Below are 27,131 nucleotides of genomic sequence, written 5' to 3'. Positions count from 1 at the left end.
TAAGTTAAGCTACATTTTTTGCATCTCAAAATAATCTGAAATTTAAGTAAGTGTTATTGGGCTGACAGGTTCTGTCTGATATCTGATTTCCTTCTCTTCAAAAGAAAGCTTTTAGTTCCTATTCACCGAAACTATCAATACTGTGTGTCCATTATTATTTTCATTAACCCCAAATTAACTTAATTTGGTTCATCAATTCTAATTCTTTGCAAAAGTCTAAACAAATTCTTGAAATTTGTGGGAGTCTTTATTACACTTATAAGAAAAAGGCATAAAAGGCCATTTGGCTTGAGGCAGTCTTGGCTAATCCAACAGCGTGAAATTCAAACCTGCAACAGGAAGGGTTCATTTGTCTTTGTCTCTCCAGAGGGGAGGAGTAGACCAGTTTCCAATTCATGGCCTTGTGTTCTTTTGCATATTTTGTTTTAAAAATACTTTCCTGAGAAACAGAGGAGCAAGCCTGTATTTCAAACTCTGCCTTTTTTTGTTTTAGCCCAAAAGCCTACAGCATCTTACCTTAATGTAAGTTCTTTTAAAACTTTTTTTTAAGCTTCTTTCTCAAAGGCAGCACGATGGTTCAGGGGTTAGCACTGCTGCCTCACAGCGCCAGGGACCCAAGTTTGTTTCCAGCTTCAGGTAACTGTCTGTGTGGAGTTTGCACATTCTCCCCGTGTCTGCGTGGGTTTCCTCCAGGTGCTCCGGTTTCCTCCCACAGTCCAAAGATGCGCAGATCAGGTGAATTTGCCACGCTAAATTGCCCATTGTGTTAGGTGCATTAGTCAGAGGGAAATGGGTCTGGGTGGGTTAGTCTTCGGAGTATATGAATAGCAAGGGTTTAGAGGGATTTGCCAAGTGCTGGCAAATGGGACTAGATTAAGGTTAAAAATCACACAACACCAGGTTAGAGTCCAACAGGTTTAATTGGAAGCACACTAGCTTTAGGAGCGACGCTCCTTCATCAGGTGATAGTGGGACTATAACCTGGTGTTGTGTGATTTTTAACTTTGTACACCCCAGTCCAACACCGGCATCTCCAAGTCGGGACTAGATTAGGTTAGGATAACTGGTCAGCATGGACGAGTTGGACCGAAGGGTCTGTTTCTGTGCTGTACATCTCTAAGAGTCTATGACTCTATAAGACTCAGAACACTGATAATATCTCCTGGCAAGCCAGATAGACAGTTGCAAAGACCTCGGTCAAAAAGTGTGGTGCTGGAAAAGCACAGCAGGTCAGGCAGCATCTGAGGAGCAGGAGAATTGATGTTTTAGGCATAAGCCCTTCATCAGGAATGGCTGTCCGAAACATCAATTCTCCTGCTCCTCGGATACTGCCTGACCGGCTGTGCTTTTCCAGCACCGCACTCTCGACTCTGATCTCCAACATCGGCAGTCCTCATTTTCTCTTCGATGCAAGGACCTAGGACAGAGCTAACATAGAAACAAATTATGCAAGTTTTCATTTGAGCAGTAGTCTAGGTTATTGCAGTCCTTTCTTGTCTGAAAACGAGTGACAAAAACGAAAAATCAACTGTTATGGCACAGCTTAACTTGTGGCTTGGGGTTGGAGTTCAAATAGCAAATTATTTTCTTTGTGGCCAAACACATCCAGGCAGTTGGAATGTTGTTTTTTGAGAGGAGCTCGTTTCTTATTTCCACAGTTACTCGTAGCAGTTTTCTGACCAATTTTTGTGTAAATTCCAACATACTGAGCTCAAACACGAGTGGTCTGCTTCCTTTTATCAGTTTCTTGTTTGTCTCATTCCTGTTTGCCATGGCCAATTTTACAATTCAAATCTGATGATATTCTCTCGCCCTCTAAATGACCTCTTGTTGAGAACAGTTTACCTTTGTGTTTACCTAAGGAACCAAACCACAATTGTGTTGACAGGCATTCTCTGATTACCGCACTGCTATTCATTCTCTCCCGGGCTAAGTGCTATTCACTCCTTTGTCTGTTCAACTGTTCTTCTCTCTCTTTGGGCTCGATCTCTACCTATCATTTACTCCTTATCCCTCACCCCACTCAACCTTCTGCAAAAAGCAGCAACATTTTCCTAGCTACGAGCAGTTCTAAAAAGGGGTCACTGACCTGAAACATTGTCTCTGATTTCTCTCCACAGATGCTGCCAGATCTGCTGAGCTATTCCAGCAATTTCTGTTTTTGTTTCTGATTTCCAGCATCCACAATTTTATCAGTTTTTGTCCATCTCTAATTCAGAGGACTCAGCAAGGCTTAATGAAGAGAGTGAGCCCATGGGTGCTGGCAACCTTTCTGGCTGTTTCAACCAGCATGCTTTGCTCCCACACCAGTGGCGAATTCACGGCTTTCATATGGTCCACGTATTTGTTCAGGACCATTGCACCTACTTTAACGTATTATGTCAGACCTTGCGCCAACCGTGCCTCTTACCCATGTGGGGCCACTTCCATGATTCTTGCATCAAATGTTGTCCCTATATCAAACTGTCTCTCTCACTTGGCGAGTCCTGGGTCCAGCATTCATGATGCATCTCACAGCACCCCCCCCCGCCAATGACCCTCTCCCACCAAGGTCTGGGGAGACCAGTTTAATGGTGCAGAGTCTTCTCCCCATTAGTAACTCTGCTGGAGCCAGCCCTGCAGTTGCATGTGGGGTGCTCCTATAATGATATAAAAACTGAGGTAGCTTTGTATCTAGTGAGGCTGCAGGTTGTTTCTTCAAGCCAGCCATCAAAGTTTGGAATGGACTGCTCTTTCTGCCAGGCTGTTGGATGATGGATGGTATGGAGCCTGTCTTTTGTATTGAATCCCATTCGACTTTAGCAAATGCCCCCAACTCCCTGCTGGTACACTATGGTCCATTATCTGTGACCAACAGTCCCAGGACTCACACGTTGAAAATGATGTCTTTCAGTGTCTGAGAAGTTCAATAAGGCCTCTCTAATCTTTTTAAACTTCAGTGTATGCAAGTTCAACTTCCTCAACCTCTGCTCCAAAGGAAATCCTACAATAGCTGGAACCTTCTCTGGACTGCCTCTGTAGTGATTGTAACGTGGTCAGCCAGGGGGACCTCATAGAATAGGAGCTCCCTGATTGGGGCTGTTAATCTGGTCCAATCAGGGAGCCCTGGCTGACAGAGATAAACAGGAGTGTCAGAACTCCTGTTCACTCTGAGAGTTGGCTCTGAGACAGCTGGATCAGTATCAATGACTCTCCATGTGTCAATAAAGAGTGATTTGGTGACAGAATACCAACCTCCTGTGGAATTATTTCAGCATCCAATGCCAATATGTCTTTATTTAGGTAAGGCGACTAAAATTGTTCACACTATTCCAGGTATGAACTGGTTAGTGTCTTGTATGCTTTTAGCAAAACCTTGTCTATTTTTAAAACTCTGTTCCCTTTGAAATAAAAGCTCGCAGTCGATTTAACTTTTTCTATTACCCACTGAATTGGAATTCCCTCCTTAATAACATTGTGGATCAACTTACAGCAATTCAAGAAGGTAGCTCAACACTGCCTTTCCAGGGACAACTAAGGATGGACTGCAAATGCTAGTCCAGCTACCAATGCCCAAATTTCAGGAATGAATAAGAACAATTTGGATGCTAGCATTTTGTGATACATGCATGACAACCCTAAACCCACCTGTAGTGCACTTTCTCCATTTCAATAATATTCAGCTTTTCTACTCTTCCTGCCCAAGTGCAGAACTCACATTTTCCCATAATACATATCATCTGCCAAGTTTTTGCCCATTCACATAACCTGTCAATATCCCTCTGTAGATTCTTTGTGTCATCCTCACCACTGGCCTTCCCACCCAGTTTTGAGTTATTTGTAAAGTTGACAATAGTACATTCACTACCGTCATCAAATTATTTATTTATAGGTCATGTATTGTAAATAATTGTGTCCCTAGTACTGATCCCTGTGGCATTCCCCTAATGACAGCTTGCCATTCTGAATTCACCCCCATTATTCAAATGTCTTCTGTGAGTTAAATAGCTTTATGTTTTGGGACTTACCAAATTCCTTTTGGCATTCCAAATGTATTAGATCTATTGGTTCCTCTTCATCTATCCTACTTGTTACTTGCTTAAAGAACTCTATTAAACTTGTCAGGCATCTTTCCTGTCATGATGCCATATTGTCCCTGCTTGATTTTATTATGTATTTCTAAATGCTCTGCTTGAGAACTTTTAAGCAAACTGACTTTACCCCTTTCTTAGAATCCTTCTTTATCATGGGAATATCTTTGCTGTTAGTCATTTTTCTGTAAATTTCTGGCATTGATCATCAACCGTCTTTTCTACTAATTGTTTCTCCCAGTCCATTTCAGTTAACTATGCCCTCATCCCTATGTAATTACCTTTATTTGAGTTTTGCACATTTGTTTCTGAACCAAGTTTCTCACTCTCAAACTGAACGTGAATTCTGCTATAATATGGTCACTGTTCTCTTGAGGATCATTTCCTCTGAGATTATTTATTAAACTGACTTCATTAAAGATTACCAGCTCCCAAATAATCTGATTGCTCTTGGATCAATGACATATTGATCAAGGAAACCATCCTAAATATATTCTATAAATTCTTCCTCATGGCTACCTTTGCCAATTTGATTTTCCCAATGAAGATTACAAACAGCCATGATTAATGTACATGTTTTACATGCCTTTGTTATCTACTCGTTTATTCTTTGTGTTACACAGCAGCTATTGTTAGGGAACATAGGTCACTCCCACCATTGTCATCTTCCTGGTGTTACCTCCACCCATGTGGTTTCAGTATTGGTTGATCCCAGAGCATTTGCTTTTGCATCTATTCCACCTTGTATCAGCAAAGCTACCACATCACTCTTCTCCTCCTGTCTGTCCTTTGAAAAAGTCACATAACCCTGAATTGAGCACTGGGTTAATCACCTACACCATCTACAAGATCACACTCAGTAACCTCCATTTATGCTATTCATTTTTTTGATACTGATTTGAACGTTAAGCACATTTAACAAAGAGTCATTGATTTTGCCCTTTTGGAAACTGTTTCTGATCCTTTGACTTTACCGGATACTTTTTTTTACACCACAGTAGAATAAAAAATTAAGCTCTAAGGGACGACAAATGGAAAGGATGGGGAGAAAATACAAATGAAAGTTAATTAAGAAATAAAGAGTAATAGTTCTTATTAAATGAGAAAGAAGCGAAAAGAAAATCTTAAAGAAAATAAATTGGTAAAAGACCGAAAACTGAGAAACAGACAATAAATCAATATTACAATGTAGCCCACAGTGACAAGATATTATTAAAGATTAATGCTCACGACTCAGGTACTCTCCAAAGGAAGTACAACTACAACTCCCCTTTGATGAAAATTAATCAGTTGCCTTTTTTATGCCAGTGGGACATTTTGTGGAAGTAGAAATATATGACCTTGTAATGGAAGTGGGTGCAGTGGAAATACAGGCCTAGTTTAGATTAGATTAGATTAGATTACTTACAGTGTGGAAACAGGCCCTTCGGCCCAACAAGTCCACACCGCCCCGCCGAAGCGTAACCCACCCATACCCCTACATCTACATTTACCCCTTACCTAACACTATGGGCAATTTAGCATGGCCAATTCACCTAACCTGCACATCTTTGGACTGTGGGAGGAAACCGGAGCACCCGGAGGAAACCCACGCAGACACGGGGAGAACGTGCAAACTCCACACAGTCAGTCGCCTGAGGCGGGAAATGAACCCGGGTCTCAGGCGCTGTGAGACAGCAGTGCTAACCACTGTGCCACCGTGCCGCCCATTGCCACCGTGCCGCCCATAGTTCTTTGTACCTAAATGGACATTAGTCTTTTGGTATCATTTCAATGGTGGAGTACAAGACCAAAAACTGCTGGAGTTGCAATTGGTCTCAAATAATCGAATGTAGGAGTTGGGATGTATGACCCTGGATAGTAGCATCATGGTGGAAGGTCACAACTTGGAGATCAAACTTGAGCAAGAATACTGGGAGGTGAGAGAGGCTGGAATGGATTCAGGGAACAAGATTTTGGACAGTACTAAGGGGTTAGGGAATTGCCAACTGGAGATTGCAAGAACTGGAAATGTGAGGCAGGGTCAGTAAAGGGAAATCATAGGTGGGGAACGAGGGAGAACAGGATGTGAGTTTGGAAATCGAGGCAGGAAGCAGTGACCGGGTGATTGTGGTGGGGAAAAAAAGAGAAGTGCAAACTGGCCAGATATGCTGACTAGTAAGAGAGAAAAGTCCATTGTGTGTTAATAACACGCTGAGTAATGTCATGTTTCTTCTATCAGTTGGTCTGCATGATCAGACACATCCTGTGGACAAGAAAACAGGAAATGCTGTCGTACAACTGACAGGCAAAAGTTCACAGCAACAACTGAAAAGTAGAATTCAATGACACGGCTGTTAGTTCATTCGATGAAATCATTCAATGTAACAAAATAACATCGATTTCGTATATTAAGTCAATAATTGATACAATTACAACAGAACTCCTATCACAAGTAAGTGGCATCTAATGGTCATTGATGTGCTCATTATTTATGCAATTAATGATTCCTGTTAGGAGACTGATGAACTGTGAAATCTCTCATCATTGAATAAATGACACTTTTTATATATAGTATGTATGATAAATGCAATGATTTCTTTCAAGCTTATTTGATTTTCTATGGAATTATTTCCAAAGTTTTAACATACAGTTGTGACTGCATCCAATCCAAGTCATGCAAAGGATGAATAAAACAAGGCAACATTTCCCTGTGTGGAATGATAAAATGAAAGGAAACTAATTGAGTATGAACAGGGAGAGACAATGTCATGAACATGCAAATAGAGAAAATAAACTAGCAAGGAAAAACAGTGAGAAGAGGAAATTAAAGAGTAAATCATAGAATCCCTATACTGTAGTGTGGAAGCAGGCCATTCAGCCCATCAAGTCCACACCTACTCTCCAAAGAACATCCCACTCAGGCCTACCCCACCACCACCTTAAAATGTAACCCTGCATTTCCCATGGCTAATCCACGTTCCTGCACGCTATTGGCAATTTAGCACGTCCAATCCACCTAATGTAAAGGACCAAAAAAGGACAAATAAATAGGGAAAGGGGAAAATCGCAGGTATGAATGTCCAAAAGCTAAAACTGGAAGGGAAAGCATTAAAAAAAGTGATGTCGAAAATGTAATGTAGTGTAACTGACATCATGAATTAAAAAGAAGTACAAATAAGAAAATAAGTGAAGTAAAGGAGGAAAAGCAACCCAGAAATATGAGAAATGACCACTTGAAAACTGATGAAAGCTTTGGAGAATAGGAACACAAAAGCAGATAGCAACAGCAGAAGTAAATTACAGGAAAGTGTAGGCAGTAAAAGGTGAATGAAAAGTGAATAGAACAATCTTAAAAAGTTAGAAATAGCGAGGAGATTGAGGAGGGAGTCAGTGCAACTCAAACAAAGCATTATCATATAAAACAAAATAGAAAACGGAAGAAAGTGTTTTAGAACCAAGCAGAAAAGTAATACAATTACAAAAGGTTCAGGGAAATATGAGAAAAAAAAACAATATGAGACCTACAGGAAGGTATCAGAAAATCCACAACATTTTAATTGATTTTTTAAAAACTTTTTATTCAACAGAATAACTGACATGAAGCAGACTGAAGAGTTGTTTTGAGAATTCTGGTTTTGTTCAGTTGCTGCCAATCTGCTTCATTGTCAGTAATCAGTCTGCTGTATTCAAGAAGTGGGAGACTGTAACTTCCCCCAACTCTCCCCTCCCACTAACTTTTTATCCCCAATTGCATTGAAATTGTTAAAGTATTAAATACTGACTAGATTATCTTATCTAGGGGGCGGCACAGTGGTTAGTACTGCTGCCTCACAGTGCCAGGGATTTGGGTTTGAGTCCAGCCTCAGGCGACTATCTGTGTAGAGGTTGCACATTCTCCCCGTGTCTGTGTGAGTTCCTCCAGGTGCCTCGGTTTCCTCACCCAGTCCAAAGATGTGCAGGTCAGGTGAATCGGCTGTGTTAGGATAGGGGTTATGGGTCTGAGTGGGTTACTCTGCGGCGGGTTGGTGTGGACTTGTTGGGCCAGACGGCCTGTTTCCACACTGTAGGGATTCTTATCATTGCACTTTAATATTGCGAAACCTGTGGTTCACCTAAAGGCAAGCAGGGAATAATGACACCTCTAATAAACTGGGGATTGTATATGTGAATCAGAGCTGAAAATCAGGTTGAAACCTCAGTATGAGGTCATCCTTGTCATTACTACCCCTGACAGGACTATTAAAATGTTTTTGTTTTAAGTCATTTGGATTATGATTGTAGCCACATTGTCATTCTTACAAAATTAATCATTATGAAAAGAATAGTGGTTCGGTTAACTTTTACAACATTAAAATGTAGGCTGGATATTGACAATGGTAAAAGCTATTCTGTTCTCTGACTTTAAAAAACTGGCAGAGATTTTGGACACAAAAGTTGAGAATTTCAAAAGTATTGTGCTGTAAACAGGCAAATTATCAAAGTGTGTTTAATCCTTGAGACAACTGCAAAAAAATTGATGTGACAGACATTTAAATAGCAACAAGCAATCTCTCTCACACACACACACACATATACACACAAACACACGCACGTGCACACACACACGCGTATACACACACACACACACACATGCGCGCACACACACACACACGGAGATGGACTTGTACATACACACACACACATCTACTCACACACACGGACATGGACTTGTGTATACACACACACACACACACACACACACATATCCAGGCACTCTCTTACACACACATACACAGTCACTCACAAACACAGACATTCACCTGCATACACAGGCACTGTTACACAAAACTGCACAGAACTGCACTCATGCACAATATATTGGCACTCTGTCACAAACACCAATCTCACACAGACATTAACTCCCACAAACTCATACACAGAATCACTGACAGATTCACACAGTACACTCTCACATAACAAGAAAACAGAAATATTCATACAAGTACTTTCACAGAGCCACTCATGCAAACACTCTGACATATAGATCAAGTTACCCTCCAATACACCTTCCCAACTTGAAAGCAGTGACATATTTCTGCTCCTTCATGATCACTGGATCGTAAACCTGGAACTCCCTTCTCAGCAGCATTGGGAGTGCACATTCACCATGGTTACAACAGCACTTCAGGAGGTCAGCTCACCATCACCTTCTCAAGGGCAATTAAGGATGGGCAACAAATATTGATCTGTTCAATGATGAAAAGATTAAAGAAAATCTGCCAAAACAGCAGAAAACTGTGTGCCAACCTCATGGCCTGGTAAACTCCCCATCCTAAGACCAGCTTGGGGTGAAGATGGCAGTATGGCATCAGGAGCAAGAGCAGGCCATGTGTGATGGACGTAGCCCCAGTGATTGGCTGCAGGGGCGTCTGCAGCAGCAATGACATGGCTCCTTCCAGTGTTTGGGGGTGATGAAGATGCATGCCGCAAAAGCTAGTGCTTCCAAATAAACCTGTTGGACTCTAACCTGGTGTTGTGTGATTTTTAACTTTGTACACCCCAGTCCAACACCGGCATCTCCAAATCATGGAGTTTCTCAGGGTATTGTCATAGGCCCAGTCATAAGTCCAGACATTTTCTGGTGATTGCATAATGTGCAGCAGCATTCATGACTCTTCTGATACCATAGCAGTCCATACCCATGGATAACATACAAGACCTGGACACCATTCACAATAGACACATGCTACATAAAATACAAGCAATATTTGAAAACTGGAAACTCAGCCATATTCCCTTGACTTTCAAATGCCTTATGATCACTGAATTTCCCAGTGTCATAGAAAGTCACCTTTTGCAGTATTCTGGATTCCTAAACTGATACCTTTCTCTATTTTGACAAAATCCTGGGTCTCTAAACCAGGCCGGTTCCTTCATAAATGTGTCGCAGAGTCTGGGGAATTTGGTAGTCACATGCCAATGGTGCCTTCGATAAAGTTGTATGCAGATCATCTTCGATCTCAAAGAAGCCAGGAAATGTGTCTCACGTACGAAGAGTCCAACTTTCTGTTTCCGCTGGACATTTTCTTTGAGCCCTTGTGGTTACTTTACTGATGAACTCAGCATGTTGACTTGCTCAGCCGTACCACTAGAAAATTGTTCTTACTTGGCACAACACCTGTCATTCAAAATGATTCTCCTTTAGCAGGAGAATGACACAAACTCATGAAACTCAGTTGAAGAGCCAGTGTTGATGCAATGAGCTGAATAGCCTCTTTCTGCCCACTAACCCATCTGTGATTCTGTGAAAATGAAGAAATGAAATTTTCTCCTTGAGCTTGTGCCTTCTCACCATCTTTTTCCAATCTACCATCATAATTTGTTCCCCGGGTTATACAGCCATTTGAATAACAAGTTAAAAACTCAACAATAAACTGAAGTGGTGCGCATATCTCAATAGCTTTCTTCAATGATAGGAACATATCCTACCCATCACAGGTTTGACAATAAGTCATGAGATCTTCAATGTCTTTGGAGATCACTGATCAGATTCTGGCTGTACATCTTCTGATCCTCAAGTGTCTCTAGTATATCCTTTCTAGTCTCTCTCATGTTTTCTTTCCAAGATGAAGCTGGAAGAACCAGTCTTCCATTATTCATCAGTGAAATGCTGATTTCACATTTGTGGAATGCTGTTAATGTTTAAAATATGTGTTCATTGCCAAACTACCTATTGTGTGGTTATCCTTTTGACATAATAGTAATAATTGGTACCATATTCCTGGTCACTCTTGTGCAGCTGTTGTATTTGGTGAAGTCAGTTGTGGCCTCGATGTCTTAACAAAAATACAAACTGATTATTTTAAGTGGAGTGGGTTTTGTCTTCTTTTTGGGCTCCTCCATGGGTCCATAGCAAGCTCTTTGAAGTTTTCCACAGGATGGCCCTTGACTGCTTGCTTGCTTACTGACATTTCCTGTTCCTGTGATTTCATGACTGACTGTTTCTTGACCAATTGTCCATTGACTGTAACCAGTTTAATCCTTCCACCACTTGAAGAATACCAATGTTGAACACTCGATATCCTTCAGTATTTATGCTCAAGAATGAGAATTCTTTGATTGTGAATTGTGTCTGTGTTCTCAACTATCTGACATCCTTTGTGTGGTAGAGTTGCTTAATTGCATGGCTTTCCTTTTGCATGCTATATCCCCTCTACCACCTATTATCACTGTTGCAAAATTTAGGAAATATTAGAATATCCTTTATTGTCATGTGTACTCAAATACTGAAGTACAGGAGTACAGTGAAAGTCTACAATGTCACTCCAGATGGGCTATCTTAGGTATAAAGTACCTAGGTACAGATCTTAACTACAATATATAGAAATAAAGGGAAAAAGAAAGGAAAAAAGTTACATTATTTAAACATGATCACAGAATAAGTTAGAAAATTAGAATAAAGTTAAAAAAGTAAACATTCCAGTCTTTCAGTAGATCAGAGCGGGGGCGGGGGGAGTAAACAATGTTTCTTCAGCCATGACATAGCCATCTGATACTATAGTAACACGTGGCCTGTTTCAAACTTAAAACTACTAAGGTATCTCTTGCCGTAAATATCTTCTTGCCAAAACGTTTGGATTGGATTATTTACTTCCACTAGGAATAACTTTGACTTTTCTTCTGCTGTAATCTGTTCTATCTCATTAACTTCTTTGACTGAGTAGCTATTGGACTTCTTGATGCTCTGTAACTGTGTCCTACTTCTATGTAGCTTCTGAATGTAATATATTGTTTTACGGGTGAAGCAGTATTTTTTTAAAGCCGAGTGCTGCTTGTGCCTTTGATGCTTCCTTGCTCCACCGTTTTGGCACTGATACTAAGTCTCTGTTGCCTAGCCTACCCTCTATATTAGTTTCACACGTGTATCTTTAGAGTTTTAGGAACTGAATGGATTCTACTGATCTTTTCAAAGACTGATCCGCTCTTCTGAGGACTTCTGTTCCACTCACCACTTAAATGGCTTTCTCCATAGTCAGGTCTTCTTTGCCCTGCAATAAATCTGACAAAAACTCTTCCAACAACAACAATATCAGTAAGTGTCCTACTTTTTATGCTTTCTGACTTCCAAGTTTCATAATCACATTTTTCCATCATCTATAGAGAACATTGATTAAATTATTTATGAATTCTCCTGGATGCTAAATCTTTTGTTTAAATCTTAAGAGTCGTGGAGTCATCGAGCTGTACGGCACAGAAACAGACCCTTCGGTCCAACTCATCCATGCCGACCAGATATCCTAAGTTAATCTAGTCCCATTTGCCATCACTTGGCCCATATCTCTCCAACCCTTCCTATTCATATATCCATCCAGATCTCTCTTATATGTTGTAATTGTACTGGATAATCCAAGATGGAAGATGGGAAAAAATTGTGGGTGTAAGAGATGCTCCTTTTCTGAGGTACTTTACATGTTTGAGCTGATTTTGTTGAATTCCATGAACAATAATTCCATGAACAGCTGATGAAACTGTTGCATTGTTTTGGAACATTGCGGAAAAAAAGATCAAAACAATGGCATTTTAAAAAGGAGGAAGAGAGACAAAGGCAGAGATCGCATGGTCAGTGCGAGGGAGTGAGAAACAAGCCAACACTGCTGTCTGACACAGCAGTAAATCTACACAGCTACAGCCTTTGCTGTTTGAGTTCACCTGAATTTTGCTGTTTCAAGAATTTAGTTTCTTCTAAGGTTAAAATATTTGTCAAAAACTTTTAGAACTTCACCAAATGTATCTGTTTCTTCTTTTATACCTCAATGAGCTGTAACATCATGGGCCAAATTGAATACAAAAATACATTTGTGTGTTCAGCTTCTCATTTAGTATCTAGTTTGGAAGCCAATCCGCCTTAAGAACTGTTTTGTCAAAGATGCCAACTCTGTGTTCTATTTGGCCCACCTCAGAAATTAAAACTTCCTAGCAATATTATTTCTGCTGCCTCATCTTCCTAATACGATCATTTATTTACCCTACTTTCATTCTGCTGTACAGAATCATAATCATATAGCATGGACACAGACCCTTGAGTCCAACTCGCACATGCTGACCAAATTTCTCACCATTTTCCTTGCATTAAATTATTTCCGTTATGTGATAAAAGCATTGCTACTATATTTAGCATTATTGTAATATGTGTGGTCAAATGAAGGATTCCCACCTTCTGCAAATAACGTGGATGATTCCCACCTTTTTGTGGCCCAATAAATGATTCACATTCTCTTTAATATCTTTACTGAATAAATCCTTGTGACTTTAAAGATAATGCAGGTCTCTCAAGATCTTTGTTTAATAAATCTCACTGCTTGAAGCATTAAAGACAAATCTGTGTTCTTAAGGGCTTTATTGATTGTCTCTATAACCCAAATGTTCTCTTTAACAGATCTCGCAAGACAATTGTACTGTCTGTGGTTCTAATAGCAATCCCTCTGGTTTTGTTTCCACATGGATTAGTTCTGCTGTCTGTGGTCTTAATAGGTTATTCCTGCCTTTGCTGTGGTTTAACTAAAGAATCGTAGTTTCTTCTGCTGCATTCATATTCTCCAGCTTTTCCTTTTAGTCAGACCTTACCAGCTAAGGCTTCATATTTGCCTCAATATCGCTTTAATTCTGGCTTTGTGACATGCCTGATGCTGCAAACCCATTTTCAAATCGCTTTTGTTGCCCTCAATTTCTCTGGCTGTGCCTCCTGTGCATGTTTCTGAGGTTGCCAGCACTTGCTCTGAGCTATAATTACCCAGCTTGCCACTACCGTGGGCAGCACGGTGGCACAGTGGTTAGCACTGCTGCCTCACAGCGCCGGAGACCCGGGTTCAATTCACAGGCGACTGACTGTGTGGAGTTTGCACGTTCTCCCCGTGTCTGCGTGGGTTTGCTCCGGTTTCTTCCCACAGTCCAAAGATGTGCAGGTCAGGTGAATTGGCCATGCTAAATTGCCCGTAGTGTTAGGTAAGGGGTCGATGTAGATGTAGGGGTATGAGTGGGTACGCTTCGGCGGGACAGTGTGGACTTGTTGGGCCGAAGGGCCTGTTTCCACACTGTAAGTAATCTAATCTACTTTCCCTCGGTGCGTAACTACACTACGTTTGTAAAGGTTTCATCCTTTCACATCAGGGATTTTGAATTTGACTCATGGAGCCTCTGATGTCTGTTTGCTTTTGAGCTGAACTTCGATGTGAGACCACTCCAGAAGCTCCTTGGTGCCTTGATTGGGAAAGGAGATCCATGAAAGAGGCAACCCCATCTTTTTCAATGCCACCCAGGCAGGTTTACCTGCCAGCTTGCCATGTGCTGCCAACCATCCCGAGCTGGTCAAGAATATGTGGTTGAGTACAAAATTGCTATTTATTGGCCGTTTAAGGGTCTCACTTGGCACTGGGGCAAACTGGCAAAGTCTTGCCTGCTGCATATGAGAACAAGTTCAATTAAGGGTCAAGGAAGATGGAGTGCAAATAAAGCCTTGTAAAATTTCTACTCTGCTCTAAACCAATAAATTTATTTTCTCCACAAAAAGAAGAAAGCATGTTGAAACCTTCAGAGAGAGAGTCATATTATTGCAATTTCCTGCTTGGTCTGCAGCCCGCTGTCACTCCCCATTCACATACCTTTATCGCTCCACAACATTCCTGAAGCTTTTCGGATCTAGTTTTCCCATCTGTAGCATGACAGTAGAATACCCTGGGGAATATGACACAGGAAATGCAATAACTCTGACATAGAAAAACGCATTTCAAACTCTGTCACAACAGCTTAACTTCTAATCACTTCCGTTACCTCAGTGAGAACAGTGGCACAAGACTTGTGCAACAGTGTAACTTTACAGAAGAGATAGAGCAAAACAAAATTTAAATATGTTAATTGGCAGATCTTTTGTTCAAAGAATCAACTGAGCATACATGTCATATGCATATACTGTAAAGAATGCTTTGTAGAATCATATAAGCCCTACAGTGTGAAAAGAGGTTTATATAAAATGTTTCATCTCATCATTAATTTAACTAATGTTCCACATTTTAGGTTGTATAAACAGCACCTTGCATTTGTATATCACCTGTGGCACGGTGGCTCAGTGGTTAGCACTGCTGCCTCACAGTGCCTGGGTCCCAGGTTTGATTCCAGCCTTGGGCATCTGTCTGTGTGGAGTTTGCACATTGTCTGCGTGGGGGTGCTCCACAGTCCAGCGATGTGCAGGTCAGGTGAATTGGCCATGCTAAATTGCCCGCTGGTGACACTGCATACTGGTGGTGGATGGGGGAATGTTGAGGGTGGCGGCTCGGGTGCAAATCAAATGGGCTGCTTTGTCCGAGATTGTGACAAATGTCTTGAGTGTTTTAGGAGTTGCATCCATTCAGGCAAATGGAGTGTATTCCATCAAACTCCTGAAATTTGCTGATGATAGACAGAAGTTTAGGAGTCAGAAGGTGAGTCTTTTTTTTATCTCAGGATTCCCAGCCTCTGAACTGCTTTTGCAGTAACTTAAGCATCGTGGCGAATGATAACTCCCAGGTCATTGACAGTGGAGGATTCAGTGATGGTGACACCATTGTGCTAATATGTCTCCAAACAGTGGAACCTTTTCCCCCATTTTCCCATTGACTTCAGTTTTGCTAGGCTTCCTTGATACCATACTTGAATAAATGTTATTTTGATATCAAGTGCAGTCACTCTTGAGTTTAGCTATTTTGCCCATTTGAACAAAGGTCAAAGTCAGGGGTTGAGTGGCCTTGGCACAACCTAAATTGGATATCAGTGAGCAGGCTCTTGCTGTCTAAGCAATGTTTGATTATCACTATCAATTACACTTCTATCAATTTACTCATGGGTAAGTGAGCTCTAAGGACTGTAATTGGCCAGATTGAATGCCTTTTTGCAGACTCGATATACCAGAGCAGTTTCCATCTTATTGGGTAGATGCCAGTACTGCAGTTGTACTTAATTAAGGATACAATGACATGTGACGGGAACCTTAACTGCACAGCTAACCACCCAATTAAAGCGACTTACAGGAACAATTAAAGAACATGTCCCATCCATGCCATCATGGCAGAAGTGGCTGCTATTGCTTTATCAATGGGTTACTGAGGGAACTATGCCCCTACAAATGAGGAATGTTAACAGCATAAAGGATTCTGGGTAATTCAAGATGGTAGGGTAGATGGGAAAAAATTGTGACTCTAAGAGCTGCTCCTTTTTTTGAGGTATTTTAGGTGTTGAAGGTGATTTCCTCGAATTCCAAATTAGTGTTTTATATGCTGTTGCATTATTTTGGAACTTTGGGGGAAATCAGATCAAAACAATGGCACTTTAAAAAGGAGGAAGAGAACGAAGGCAACAAACACATGGTCAATGAGAGAGAGAGAGAAACCTCCGCTGCTGTCTGACACAGCAGTGAATCTGCACAGCTACTACCTTTACTGTTTGAGTTCAAGTATTTCTGGACATCAGAGTGCGTCTAAGAAAAACTAGCAAATAGCAAAATTCACAACTGACCTTGGAGAAACATTTGTTGGAAGAGCTCACAGCACAGGAGCAGAGAAGTGCATGGTTTTTAAGTGTAACTTTGCTGTCTTTTCTTCTTAGTGAGTAGAATGGGTTATTCCTGGTTCTATGTTTTATTGAGATCTGTCTCTTGATTAAAATTTAAAAATATAAGACATAGGTACAAAGTTAGCTTGGAGCAGTGCTTTTTAGAACAGTACGATTGTGCTATTTTCTGTAGATTGTTAAGGTGCAAAATTGGCTTTTAGTAAGTGATGTGCTCTCCCTGTCAGATTTGGCAGTTTATGATGAATTTCCATGTTACTGATGATTATGTCTGCAGTAAGTGTTTTTAGTTGTGAATCCTCTCAGATCGCATGGATCGGTTGGAACAGCAGTTAGAGGCAATGAGGAATTTACAGGAGCCGAAGGTGTGATGATTGGCAGTTATAGGAAGGGAGACTGCAGGTACAATCAGGTAATTGGGTTACTACTATGAGAGGGAGGCAGATGGTACAGGAGTCTCTTATGGCTATCCCCATCTCAAACAGGTGTGCTGTTTTGGAAAATGTAGGGTGTGATGGACTCTCAGGGGAATGTAGCACAAACAGTCAAGTTTCTGGCTTGACTGGCTCAAATGTAATGAGGGGTATGTCAGGTTCCAAGCTACCGATTATGATAGGGGACTCTCTAGTCAGAGGCACGTGCAGACGTTTCTGTGGCTGGCGTTGAGAAATCAGAATGATGTGTTACCTCCCTGTTGCCAGTATCAAGGAAATCTCTGAGAGGGTGCAGAATATTCTCAAAGGGGAGTGGAACCAGATGGTGGTCGTTGTACATGTTGAAGCTAACGATATAGGAAGTAAAAAGGATGAGATTCTGAAGGGAGAATATAGGAAGTTAGGCAGAAATTTAAAAAGGAGGTCCTCGAGGATAGAAATATTTGGATTACTCCTGATGCGACGAGCTGTAAGGGTAGGAATAGGAGGATAGAGCAGATGAATGTATGGCTGAGGAGCTGGTGCAGGGGAGAAGGATTCACACTTTTGGATCATCCGAATCTCTTTTGGGGTAAAAGTGACCTGGATAAGAAGGACGGATTGCATCTGAATTGGAAGGGGAATAATATGCTGGCAGGGAGGTTTGCTCGAGCTACTCGGGAGGATTTAACCTAATAAGGTGGGACCCAGGGAGATATGAGGAAAGAGATCGATCTTAGGCTGAAACAGTTGAGAAAGGGAGCAAATCAAACAGTCAGGGCAGGCAGGGACAAAGCAGAGAATGAGATAAATGATACTACATTTATTTCAATGCAAGAGGCCGAACAGGGAAGACAGATGAACTCAGGGCATGGTTAGGAACATGGGACTGGGATATTATAGCAATTACAGAAACATGGCTCAGGGATGGAAGGACTGGCAGCTTAATATTCCAGGATACAAATGCTACAGGAAGGATAGAAAGGGAGGCAAGAGAGGAGGGGGAGTGGTGTTTTTGATAAGGGATAGAGTTACAACTGTGCTGAGGGAGGATATTCCCAGAAATACATCCAGGGAAGTTATTTGGATAGAAATGGTAGGTGTGGGGAATGCGGATGACTAGAGAAATTGAGGGTTTGGTTGAGAAAAAGAAGGAAACATATGTCAGGTATAGACATCAGAGATTGAGTGAATCCTTAGAATATAAAGGCAGTAGGAGTATACTTAAGAGGGAAATCAGGAGGGCAAAAAGGGGACATGAGATAGCTTTGGCAAATTGAGTTAAGGAGAATCCAAAGGGATTCTCCTTAATTCACTGAATTCACTCTCGGGGTACATCTGTATTTAAGTATTTGAATAATCTAATGTTATGTTTCCACAATCTCACTCATTATCCAAGCAAAGGAATTTGTAGAAACATTGCTTATTCAATAATGACCTTCTGGCTGACTTCTTACACAAACCTTTTGCTTCTGTTAGCTCTTGGCTGTTTTTTGATGTTTAAATGTTCAGTAAGCTCAGGGAGTATTGGTCATCCTGCATTGGAAATGGTTAAATAATTTTTATAGCAAGAAAATATTTTCTCAATAGTGAACAGGTGATGAAAAAGAAATCTGATCTTTTTTACACATGACTTCTTCTAGTTACATAATCTTTAACACGTTTTGCTAATGATCAATGCAACACATTTAACCACAACCTTCTGGAAATGCCCTCCAGCCTACGTCAACTTTCATTTGTGACTCACAGGATTTAGACAATAAATACAGATGTTGAATAATGTGGATCGGACATAGACTGCAACAATATACAAGAGTAAGAAGATAAAGTATATTGTACAAGGAAATCACAATGAGCAGCAAGGTTACTCTCATCACCCTTACTCTCTTTGTATTTTATGTGGCTGCCACACAAGGTAAGAAATGAATAAACTGTGGAATTGAATGTTATTTTTCAGAACCTAGAATTAAATTTGAATCCGCTCGCAAACAAAATTTATCCTAAAGTTCTTGTTTTGGAATTACTATTGTAATTATCCATGCATTTTCCACGATACATTGAAATGGAGGCAAGTAGAAATTTACAGTGATCTACATGTTTAATTCAATTTTTTTAGAGAAAGTTCAATGGAAAGTGATAATGAAAAGGATGCTTTCATGTCATTGGGATATGGACCTAACTAGCTAAGCCAGCATTAATTGGCCATTCTACATGTCCCTCAAGAATGTGACAGCGAGTTGCCTTCTTGAATCACCATAGCTCTTAGAGTGATGGAACACCTTTTTCTAAATTAACTGTCAATAGCAGAAAGTTAGAAATTAAATTTCAGTACAAATAAGAAGGTACACCTCTGAAAAAGAAAATTCAACTGTTTTCAGAACTAATCCTTTGTATATTTTGATTTTGTAGCTGCATCCATTGGAAGAACAGGAATGAACCTGCGCTGTCAGTGTATCAAAACATCTTCGAACTTCATCCATCCACAGTTCATGGAGAATATTGAAATCATTCCAAGTGGGCCCCATTGTGAAAACGTGGAGATTATGTAAGTGTTTACAATGGAATATTTATGAATCTTACTTATTTTAGATGTACATTTAATTATTGTTTTAATAAAATGTTGTTTTAAAATATAGTCAAAATAGATAAAACAACATGCAAATAGTACAAAATAGCATTGCTTAAAATGCTACAGGAATGTCGCTTCATTTAGGTGTCTGGATCTTTAACATTTTAGAGTTTTAACTCCTCACTTTATTTATTACTGGGAAAGAAATAACTTGAAATGGTCACTTGTAAAATTTCCTTTTGACTCAAACGGAATGCAATTTGTCCATAGCGATGCAATTTACTTAAAGAAACACAGAGAACTTGGAGACTCAAGTGTTAAGTGATTTTACACTATGTTAGGCATGTTGCTGAGCTTATCCACTTAAACCTTTGCAATTGAGTAGCATGGAACCAGGGTGCAACCTTCTGGTGAGTAAATAAAACTCACCTACCTATTTTGGCTTAGAGTTATCAGCCCCCCACCCCCTCTCCGGCCTATCACCCTCACCTTAACCTCCTTCCACCTATCGCATTCCCAACGCCCCTCCCCCAAGTCCCTCCTCCCTACCTTTTATCTTAGCCTGCTTGGCACACCCTCCTCATTCCTGAAGGAGGGCTTATGCCCGAAACGTCGATTCTCCTGCTCCTTGGATGCTGCCTGACTTGCTGCGCTTTTCCAGCAACACATTCTTCAGCTTAGAATTATCAGCAGTCCAGTCAGAGAAGTTTTCCACCCACTGATGGGTTTGCTTCCCCACAACCAGTCAATAAGCCAAACCTGTCAATCAAGAGTGAACATGCATCCTGGCATTAAACTGTGAATTCTGCCAAGAAAAGATTAATCTCTCAGTAACTGGTATATTATTGCAAAACTTGCATGACACTAAAAAGACTCCACTTGGCTTTCTTCCCCATGGGCAATAGCCATTTATTGATCATCTGATATTTGTCAGAGCATGGATTTTAACCCTTGCTCAGAGAACTGCACTATTGGAAGCCCCACTGATTGGTTTGTGAGTAATGTAACTTAAAATGAAATGTCTGAATCCATTGCCACCAGTTTCCTGGACACAAGCATAAAAATGTACCATAATCTATCTTTTCAGGACATTGAAACTAGTTTTATGCTTTTTTGCAAGCTTGGGAACAGGTAGATCAATGTTACTTCACAAGTTACAGTTCATAGTTTTAGCATCAATGTCTTAACTCTCTGAAACCTAATCAAAGTGGGCACCAAATATATCAGCAATGCTTTTACTCACAGCTCCTGCCAGCCACTGTCATTCAGTGGTACAGAGCTTGTTCTTCCACTGTTTGGAAGGTGCCTGCTTTAACCAGGATACAGGATCTGTATTGCAACATGACAACCATCTTGATCTCACTGGTTTCAAGTCCAAACCATAGCACAAAATTGATTGTCAACGGCTTAATCCATGTTGCCAAAAACAATGTTACCCAAACAAGTATAGCCAGGGTTTTATGATTCAACAAGATGTCGACTTACAGAGTTGGTGCCAATCTTTCCAGTTATTCACAATCTCACATCACAGATTGATCATGGATCTCACACTGGGTCTGCTGTCAAGTGCGCACCATCCCCAAACCAGGAAGATGTTAAAATAGAATTAAGAATTTCAATAGCATTGTATTGATAATGTTTGTTATACCCATGTTCTGATAACGGACAGCCAATTTGAAATGTATGTATCTTTCACTCCTTTAGTGTCACTCTTCAAAGCAGTGATCGGGTTTGTCTGAATCCCAAATCCCCCTGGGTGAACAAAGTTATTAACAGAATAATGAGTCGGTAAGTTTCTACTCCTGTATAGGTCAAGGAATGGGCAGGGGAGAGCCTTTCCACTGTGATTCTAGTTAGAGCAGTAAAAAGTCCTTGGTGTACGGCATATAGTGCAAACCCTTTTGAATCATCACTTGTACCTTGCAGAAAGATCAGAATGTCCAAGATTTTACGATAGAAAGGATATTAAGGAAAATTCAGTGACCCACAGTTTGCTCTTGGATCCATATTGGCAGATATTTAATAGGAAGGGTAGGAGTTCAGGGAAAAACACTATTGCGCTGCCTCTCCTAACTGCTTGAGTGCAGTTGCTGACAGGGGCATGGGATTGCAGCATTTAGGCAGTGTTTTAATGCCTAAAGACCAGATATCCACCAAGAGGGCCTCCAAAACTACCAGATCTTTATTGACCACAAGCTTTTCTACAATTATTTTATTAATTTTCATTTATCCCACAGTTCCAAGAAGACTACTGAAGATCAATGAAGATAACGTCACTGCACAATGCTGACAAATACCATTCCAAGGACTCTGTCGAACTTAAGGCTTCATATTTGCTGACCATCTTGTTCAGATTTTCCAAGATCACAACAGCCAGTGTTTGTAGAACTGTCTGAAGTCGGCATTCAATATTTATGTATTTATTTATTTAACAATGTTTGCACTTGAGAATAAACAGATTTTTTTTTTCTGTTTATTTTGTACCATTGTATCTGATTGACAGAATCTTGTAAACTGTTATCATTTGGACATGTGATTTTCCATGTGATAAATAGCAGCATTTGTTGCATAAATAATTATATTGACAAATTGATGGTAGATTGTCATTTGGCAGAACTACATCAGTTTCTCAGGTTGCACTGTACTATTATCAGTGGAAAATTAAGTTTACAACATTCCTTTGTTATCATCTTCTTTCAAATTTGTGGTCACATCAAGATGTTGCAGGGCACAGTCATGAAGAGGGAATTTATTTATCACTGTGATCTATTATCAGGATTGTGATTCTGAGCAGCTCAATTATTAATTACAAACCACCATTTTAATTAATACACTTCAATATTTATGAGCACTCAATTTTCTATTAAACTATTTTACTTATATCTATTATGTGCAGAGAATAAATCTTAATGTTATCAAAACTGGATTTTCCCTGATCAATTTAAATTTTTTGAATGTATTACACTGCTTGGAGTTTTTAATTTTATCAAGAAATAAATTATTTCATTTATTTAATGTTTAAAATGTGCAATGTCTTACTTTCTAAAAAAATTGACTTTTTATCATAAACAATTGTTAAAATATTTTGAAGTTGGGTGAAAAACAAGAATATGAATTTACTGCATAATAATGATTGCCACCCTCTACAGATTATTTGGATTGTCAGGGATTCATTTTCCAAGTTTTGTTGCAAGTAAATTGTGGGAGAATACTGGAAATAGATATTGTGGTTTGAACATAGTATCTGTAACTTGCGACTTGCTTAGTTGAATTGAAAGGGCTTCTCAATGTTTGAAGACTTTCTATTTAGCATTAACAGTCTCTCTCCCTCTCCCTCTCTCTCTCTCTCTCTCTCTCCTTTTCACCTCCAACCTCTGCTGCTTCATTCTATTCTTTCACCCTTTGTGTTAATACTCTCTTTGTTGCCTCTTCTTTGCTGTCCAGCTAAATTGTAATGAGCAGCATATTACTGCTGCAGGTCATACTGATTCTTGTCCATAGCGCCACCCTGATGTAAATGAATAAACCTGCAAAATATTCAACATAACCATGCACCAAAAGTTCATAAGTTCACCACAAGTTATCGGAGCAGAGTTAGGCCATTCAACCCAATGAGTCTACTACACCATTCGGTCATGGCTGATATGCTCCTTTCTTCTCCTCCCTTCTCTCCATATCCCTTCAACCCATTACCAATTAAAAATCTGTCTAACTCCTTCTTAAGTTTACTCACTGTCCCAGCATCCACCACAATTTTAGGGTAGCAAATTCCACAGGTTCTCAACCCTCTGGGAGAAGTGATTTCTCCTCAACCCTATTTTAGATGTGCTTCCCCCTTATCCTAAGACTATCACCTCTCATCCTGGAATGCTCCACAAGAGGAAGCATCCGTTCCATGTCTGTTTTACCCACACATTTATCATCTTGAATACCTCCATTTGATTTCCACACATTCTTCTAAATTCCAAAGAGTATAGGCCTAAACTCTTCAATCTTTCTTCATAAAACAAACCCCTCATCTCTGGGATCAATCTAGTGAACCTCGTCCGAACTGCCTCCAAGAAGGGGATCAAAACTTGTGCACAATACTCCAGGTGCAGTGTCACCAATGCCTTGTATATTTGCAACAATAATTCCTTACCTTTATATTCTATGCCTTCAGCTATAAAAGCTGTTGTGCCTGCCACACAGTGTGTTTGAACTCTTATATCTAGCTAAAGAACTGAGAGTTAACTCTTAATAATAGTAAAACAATAATACGCATTAATTTGACATGATGAATATTAGAACAACAAATACACTATGAACTAACAATAAACAGTACAAATCTATCATATGCTTTATCTTAACTCTTCATGATGATATACCACCACATTAGAACTTGGCCAGGCTCCACATGGCGAAGTCGTCTGGTCTTCTTCAGATGGTTACGGAGGTGTCTTCTCTTTTGGTAGTTATTCTAGAGTTACCATGCTGAATGTGGTTTTGTGGTGATTCTTATACTCCAAAGTCTTTGTGCCCTGTTAGGAGAGTCTTAAGTATCTTCTAATGGATCGATTAAGTTTGATCACCCTGATCGATCGGACTCAACCAGGTGTTGGCACGCTGATGGCATGGTGGTTCTTAAGTGTCCATTACTGGAGGGGCTGGGTGCACGGGGCCTTCTCCAAATGAGGGTGTGAGGTGCCTCCATGTCTGTAGCACACCTCGATGTTTCTGACTGTCCTTTTCAGTTGTCCCATTCTAACCCAAATTCAGGTGTGTATTGTAGGGTGTGCAGCTACCAGGTGCGTTTACAAACTGTCAGAAAGCTGGTCCTTTTTTCTCAAAGTTACTGCGTCCTTGATCTTTTTTCAAGAGGGGCTATAAAACAGCCCAAGCTCTGAAACAGCTGAGTTGGTGCAGAGATTAATGGTTTATTGGGGCCCTTTTTCTTTACCCCTAAATCTCAGGCCAAAGGCTTTCATGCTTTAGAAATAACTTGTATAATGAAAGGGGAGTGGCCAGTCCTGGAAGCTGAGGTTTTTTTTGGTTCAGTTACAGCAGGGGATGTGTGAAACAAGCTGCTGGACTTCTCTCACTCCTTGCAAACTGTAAACCTTTTGTTTGATTTTACCTTTCGTGCTAAGAGATGTGTGTATTGGGACTGTTGCATGTATTTTCGGAACAGCATCATTACGTCGGGTTTGGATAGGATAATTTATCGGGTATTCTTTTTTCTGTTCTTTGTGTTGCATTCTGTAATTTTGTAAATACATTTTGTTTGTTTAAAACCTAGCAATTGACCCAGCTAATTTACACCAGGAATATCCACTGTACACCTAGCTAAATAAATAGTAAAGTTATGGTCTGGGCTACCTGCTTCAAAATGTTTTGAGGTTCTTGGCCTACTCCATTACAAGCCTGTCTAGATTCTGCAGGAAGTGGATTAGCACAGTCACTTTGGTCAAGGCTGCTTCCAATTTCCCAGCCTGCTTTAATGACTGTCCATCTTTTGTAACTCCATGATAAGGTCATTACTTTCCATCATTATTCCGAGTGCCCCGTCTGGTCACAGCCCCTCCGTTTGATCCTGTATGTGAAGCGTGATGGGTTACATAATTAAAAAAAGCTCTTGTGCGGTGACTACACAATCATCCAAGTACAAGCAAAGCATACTTAAACCAATATATGCTTACAGAGAGTATATGAGAATCAAGCAAACATCGTAAACTAAATAAATAAGGAGAACTGAGCAAATACAAGACAGATTCATAATGAAAGATACAATTACCAAACAATGTTATAAAGTCATAATAAAAAAAGTCATTAACACTATTCATATATGATGATAACTATGATTCATTGGGCCTAGTCAAATATTTGTAAGGTCTCAATAAGTTCAGGGAGACTGTAAGTGGATTGAGGTCTCCAAATTCAGTTTGTTTGACAGCTTATTTTTCCACCGTGAAAATTTAACAGTGAGGATGGTGAGGCATACCAGGGCAACCAGAAGTAGCAACACAGACACAAGGCAAACCTAGGGATGGATTTGTATGTTGGAGCCCCAGTCCCGTAAATCCATCCACCAAGTCATTACTTAAACCTCCTTTATCTGTTTGGTACTGTGGGCCTGCTGTATAACCTTGTTGAAGGTTCTATGGGCTGTGGCCAACTGGCCTCGAGTCTGGTGTAACTCTCCCCGGTAGGGGCTGGAGACCAGTGTCGCACCGCTCCAGAAATTCCCCCAGTGTTTGCCAGAGTTCCTCACTCAGATTGAATTCCACCCTCTCTCTTCTGTGTATTCTTAATAGCAATATTAGGCCTATCCTGGCAGGTATATGTGGCTTACTACTGAAGGTGGTCTTGGTGATATTACATTGGACCATCCCATACTGCCCCATACTGATACAGTCCCATACTGATACTGTCCCATACTGATACTGTCCCATACTGTCCCAGACTGATACTGTCCCATACAGATACTGTTCCATACTGCCCCATACTGTCCCATACTGATACAGTCCCATACTGATACTGTCCAATACTGCCCATACTGTCCCTTATTGATACTGTCCCATACTCTCCTATACTGTCCCATACTACGGCATACTGATACTGTCCCATACTGTCCTATATTGTCCCTTACTGATACTGTCCCATACAGATACTGTCCCATACTGATACTGTCCCATAATGTCACATACTGTCCCATTCTGATACTGTCCCATACTGATAGTATCCCGTACTGATACTGTCCCATACTGTCCTATACTGATACTGTCCCATACTGATACTGTCCTGTACTGATACTGTCCCATACTGTCCTATACTGATACTGTCCCATACTGATACAGTCCCATACTGCCCCATACTGATACTGCTCCATACTGTCCCATACTGATACTGTCCCATGCTGTCCCATTCTGATACTGTCCCATACTGATACTATCCCATACTGTCCATACTGACACAGTCCCATACTGATACTGTCCCATACTGTCCCATGCTGTCCCATACTGATACTGTCCCATACGCCCCATACTGATACTATCCCATACTGATACTATCCCATACTGTCCCATACTGACACTGTCCCATACTGATACTATCCCATACTGTCCCATACTGACACTGTCCCATACTGATACTGTGCCATACTGCCCCATACTGATACTGGCCCATACTTTCCAATACTGTCCCATACTGATACTGTCCCATACGAATACTGTCCCATTCTGTCCCATACTGATACTGCCCCATACTGCCCCATACTGATATTGTCCCATACGATGCTGTCCCATACTGATACTGTCCCATACTGATACTGTCTCATTCTGTCCCATACTGTCCCATACAGATTCTGCCCCATACTGTCCCATACTGATACTTCCCCATACTGATACTGTCCCATACTGATACTGCCCCATACTGTCTCATACTGTCCCATACTGATACTGTCCCATACTGTCCCATGCTGTCCCATACTGATACTGCCCCATAGTGATACTGTCCCATAATGTCCCATACTGTCCCATACTG

The 27,131-nt window shown here is 40.5% G+C and overlaps 1 protein-coding gene across 1 annotated transcript; it reads left to right on the top strand.

Moving 5' to 3' along the window:
- Positions 1-368: 368 nt before the first annotated feature.
- On the top strand, positions 369-22,007 carry LOC140485483 (interleukin-8-like). Its single transcript, XM_072583681.1, has 5 exons — positions 369-522; positions 18,791-18,956; positions 19,451-19,586; positions 21,315-21,398; positions 21,848-22,007. Exons 2-5 carry the CDS (start codon positions 18,893-18,895, stop codon positions 21,873-21,875), a joined length of 312 nt encoding a protein of 103 aa, XP_072439782.1. The 5' UTR covers positions 369-522; positions 18,791-18,892; the 3' UTR covers positions 21,876-22,007.
- The last annotated feature ends 5,124 nt before the right edge of the window (positions 22,008-27,131 follow it).

This window comes from Chiloscyllium punctatum, chromosome 14 (genome assembly GCF_047496795.1).
Source record: "Chiloscyllium punctatum isolate Juve2018m chromosome 14, sChiPun1.3, whole genome shotgun sequence".
In the NCBI taxonomy this organism is placed as follows: domain Eukaryota; kingdom Metazoa; phylum Chordata; class Chondrichthyes; order Orectolobiformes; family Hemiscylliidae; genus Chiloscyllium; species Chiloscyllium punctatum.
This window is presented reverse-complemented; position numbering and strand designations above follow the sequence as displayed.

Bases quoted from the DNA above. Each gene is read 5' to 3' on its own strand.
- LOC140485483 (XM_072583681.1), top strand. From the start codon at position 18,893: ATGAGCAGCAAGGTTACTCTCATCACCCTTACTCTCTTTGTATTTTAT. The intron at 18,957-19,450 runs GTAAGAAATGAA...TTGATTTTGTAG, and splicing joins TTATGTGGCTGCCACACAAG to CTGCATCCATTGGAAGAACA. The intron at 19,587-21,314 runs GTAAGTGTTTAC...TCACTCCTTTAG, and splicing joins TGTGAAAACGTGGAGATTAT to TGTCACTCTTCAAAGCAGTG.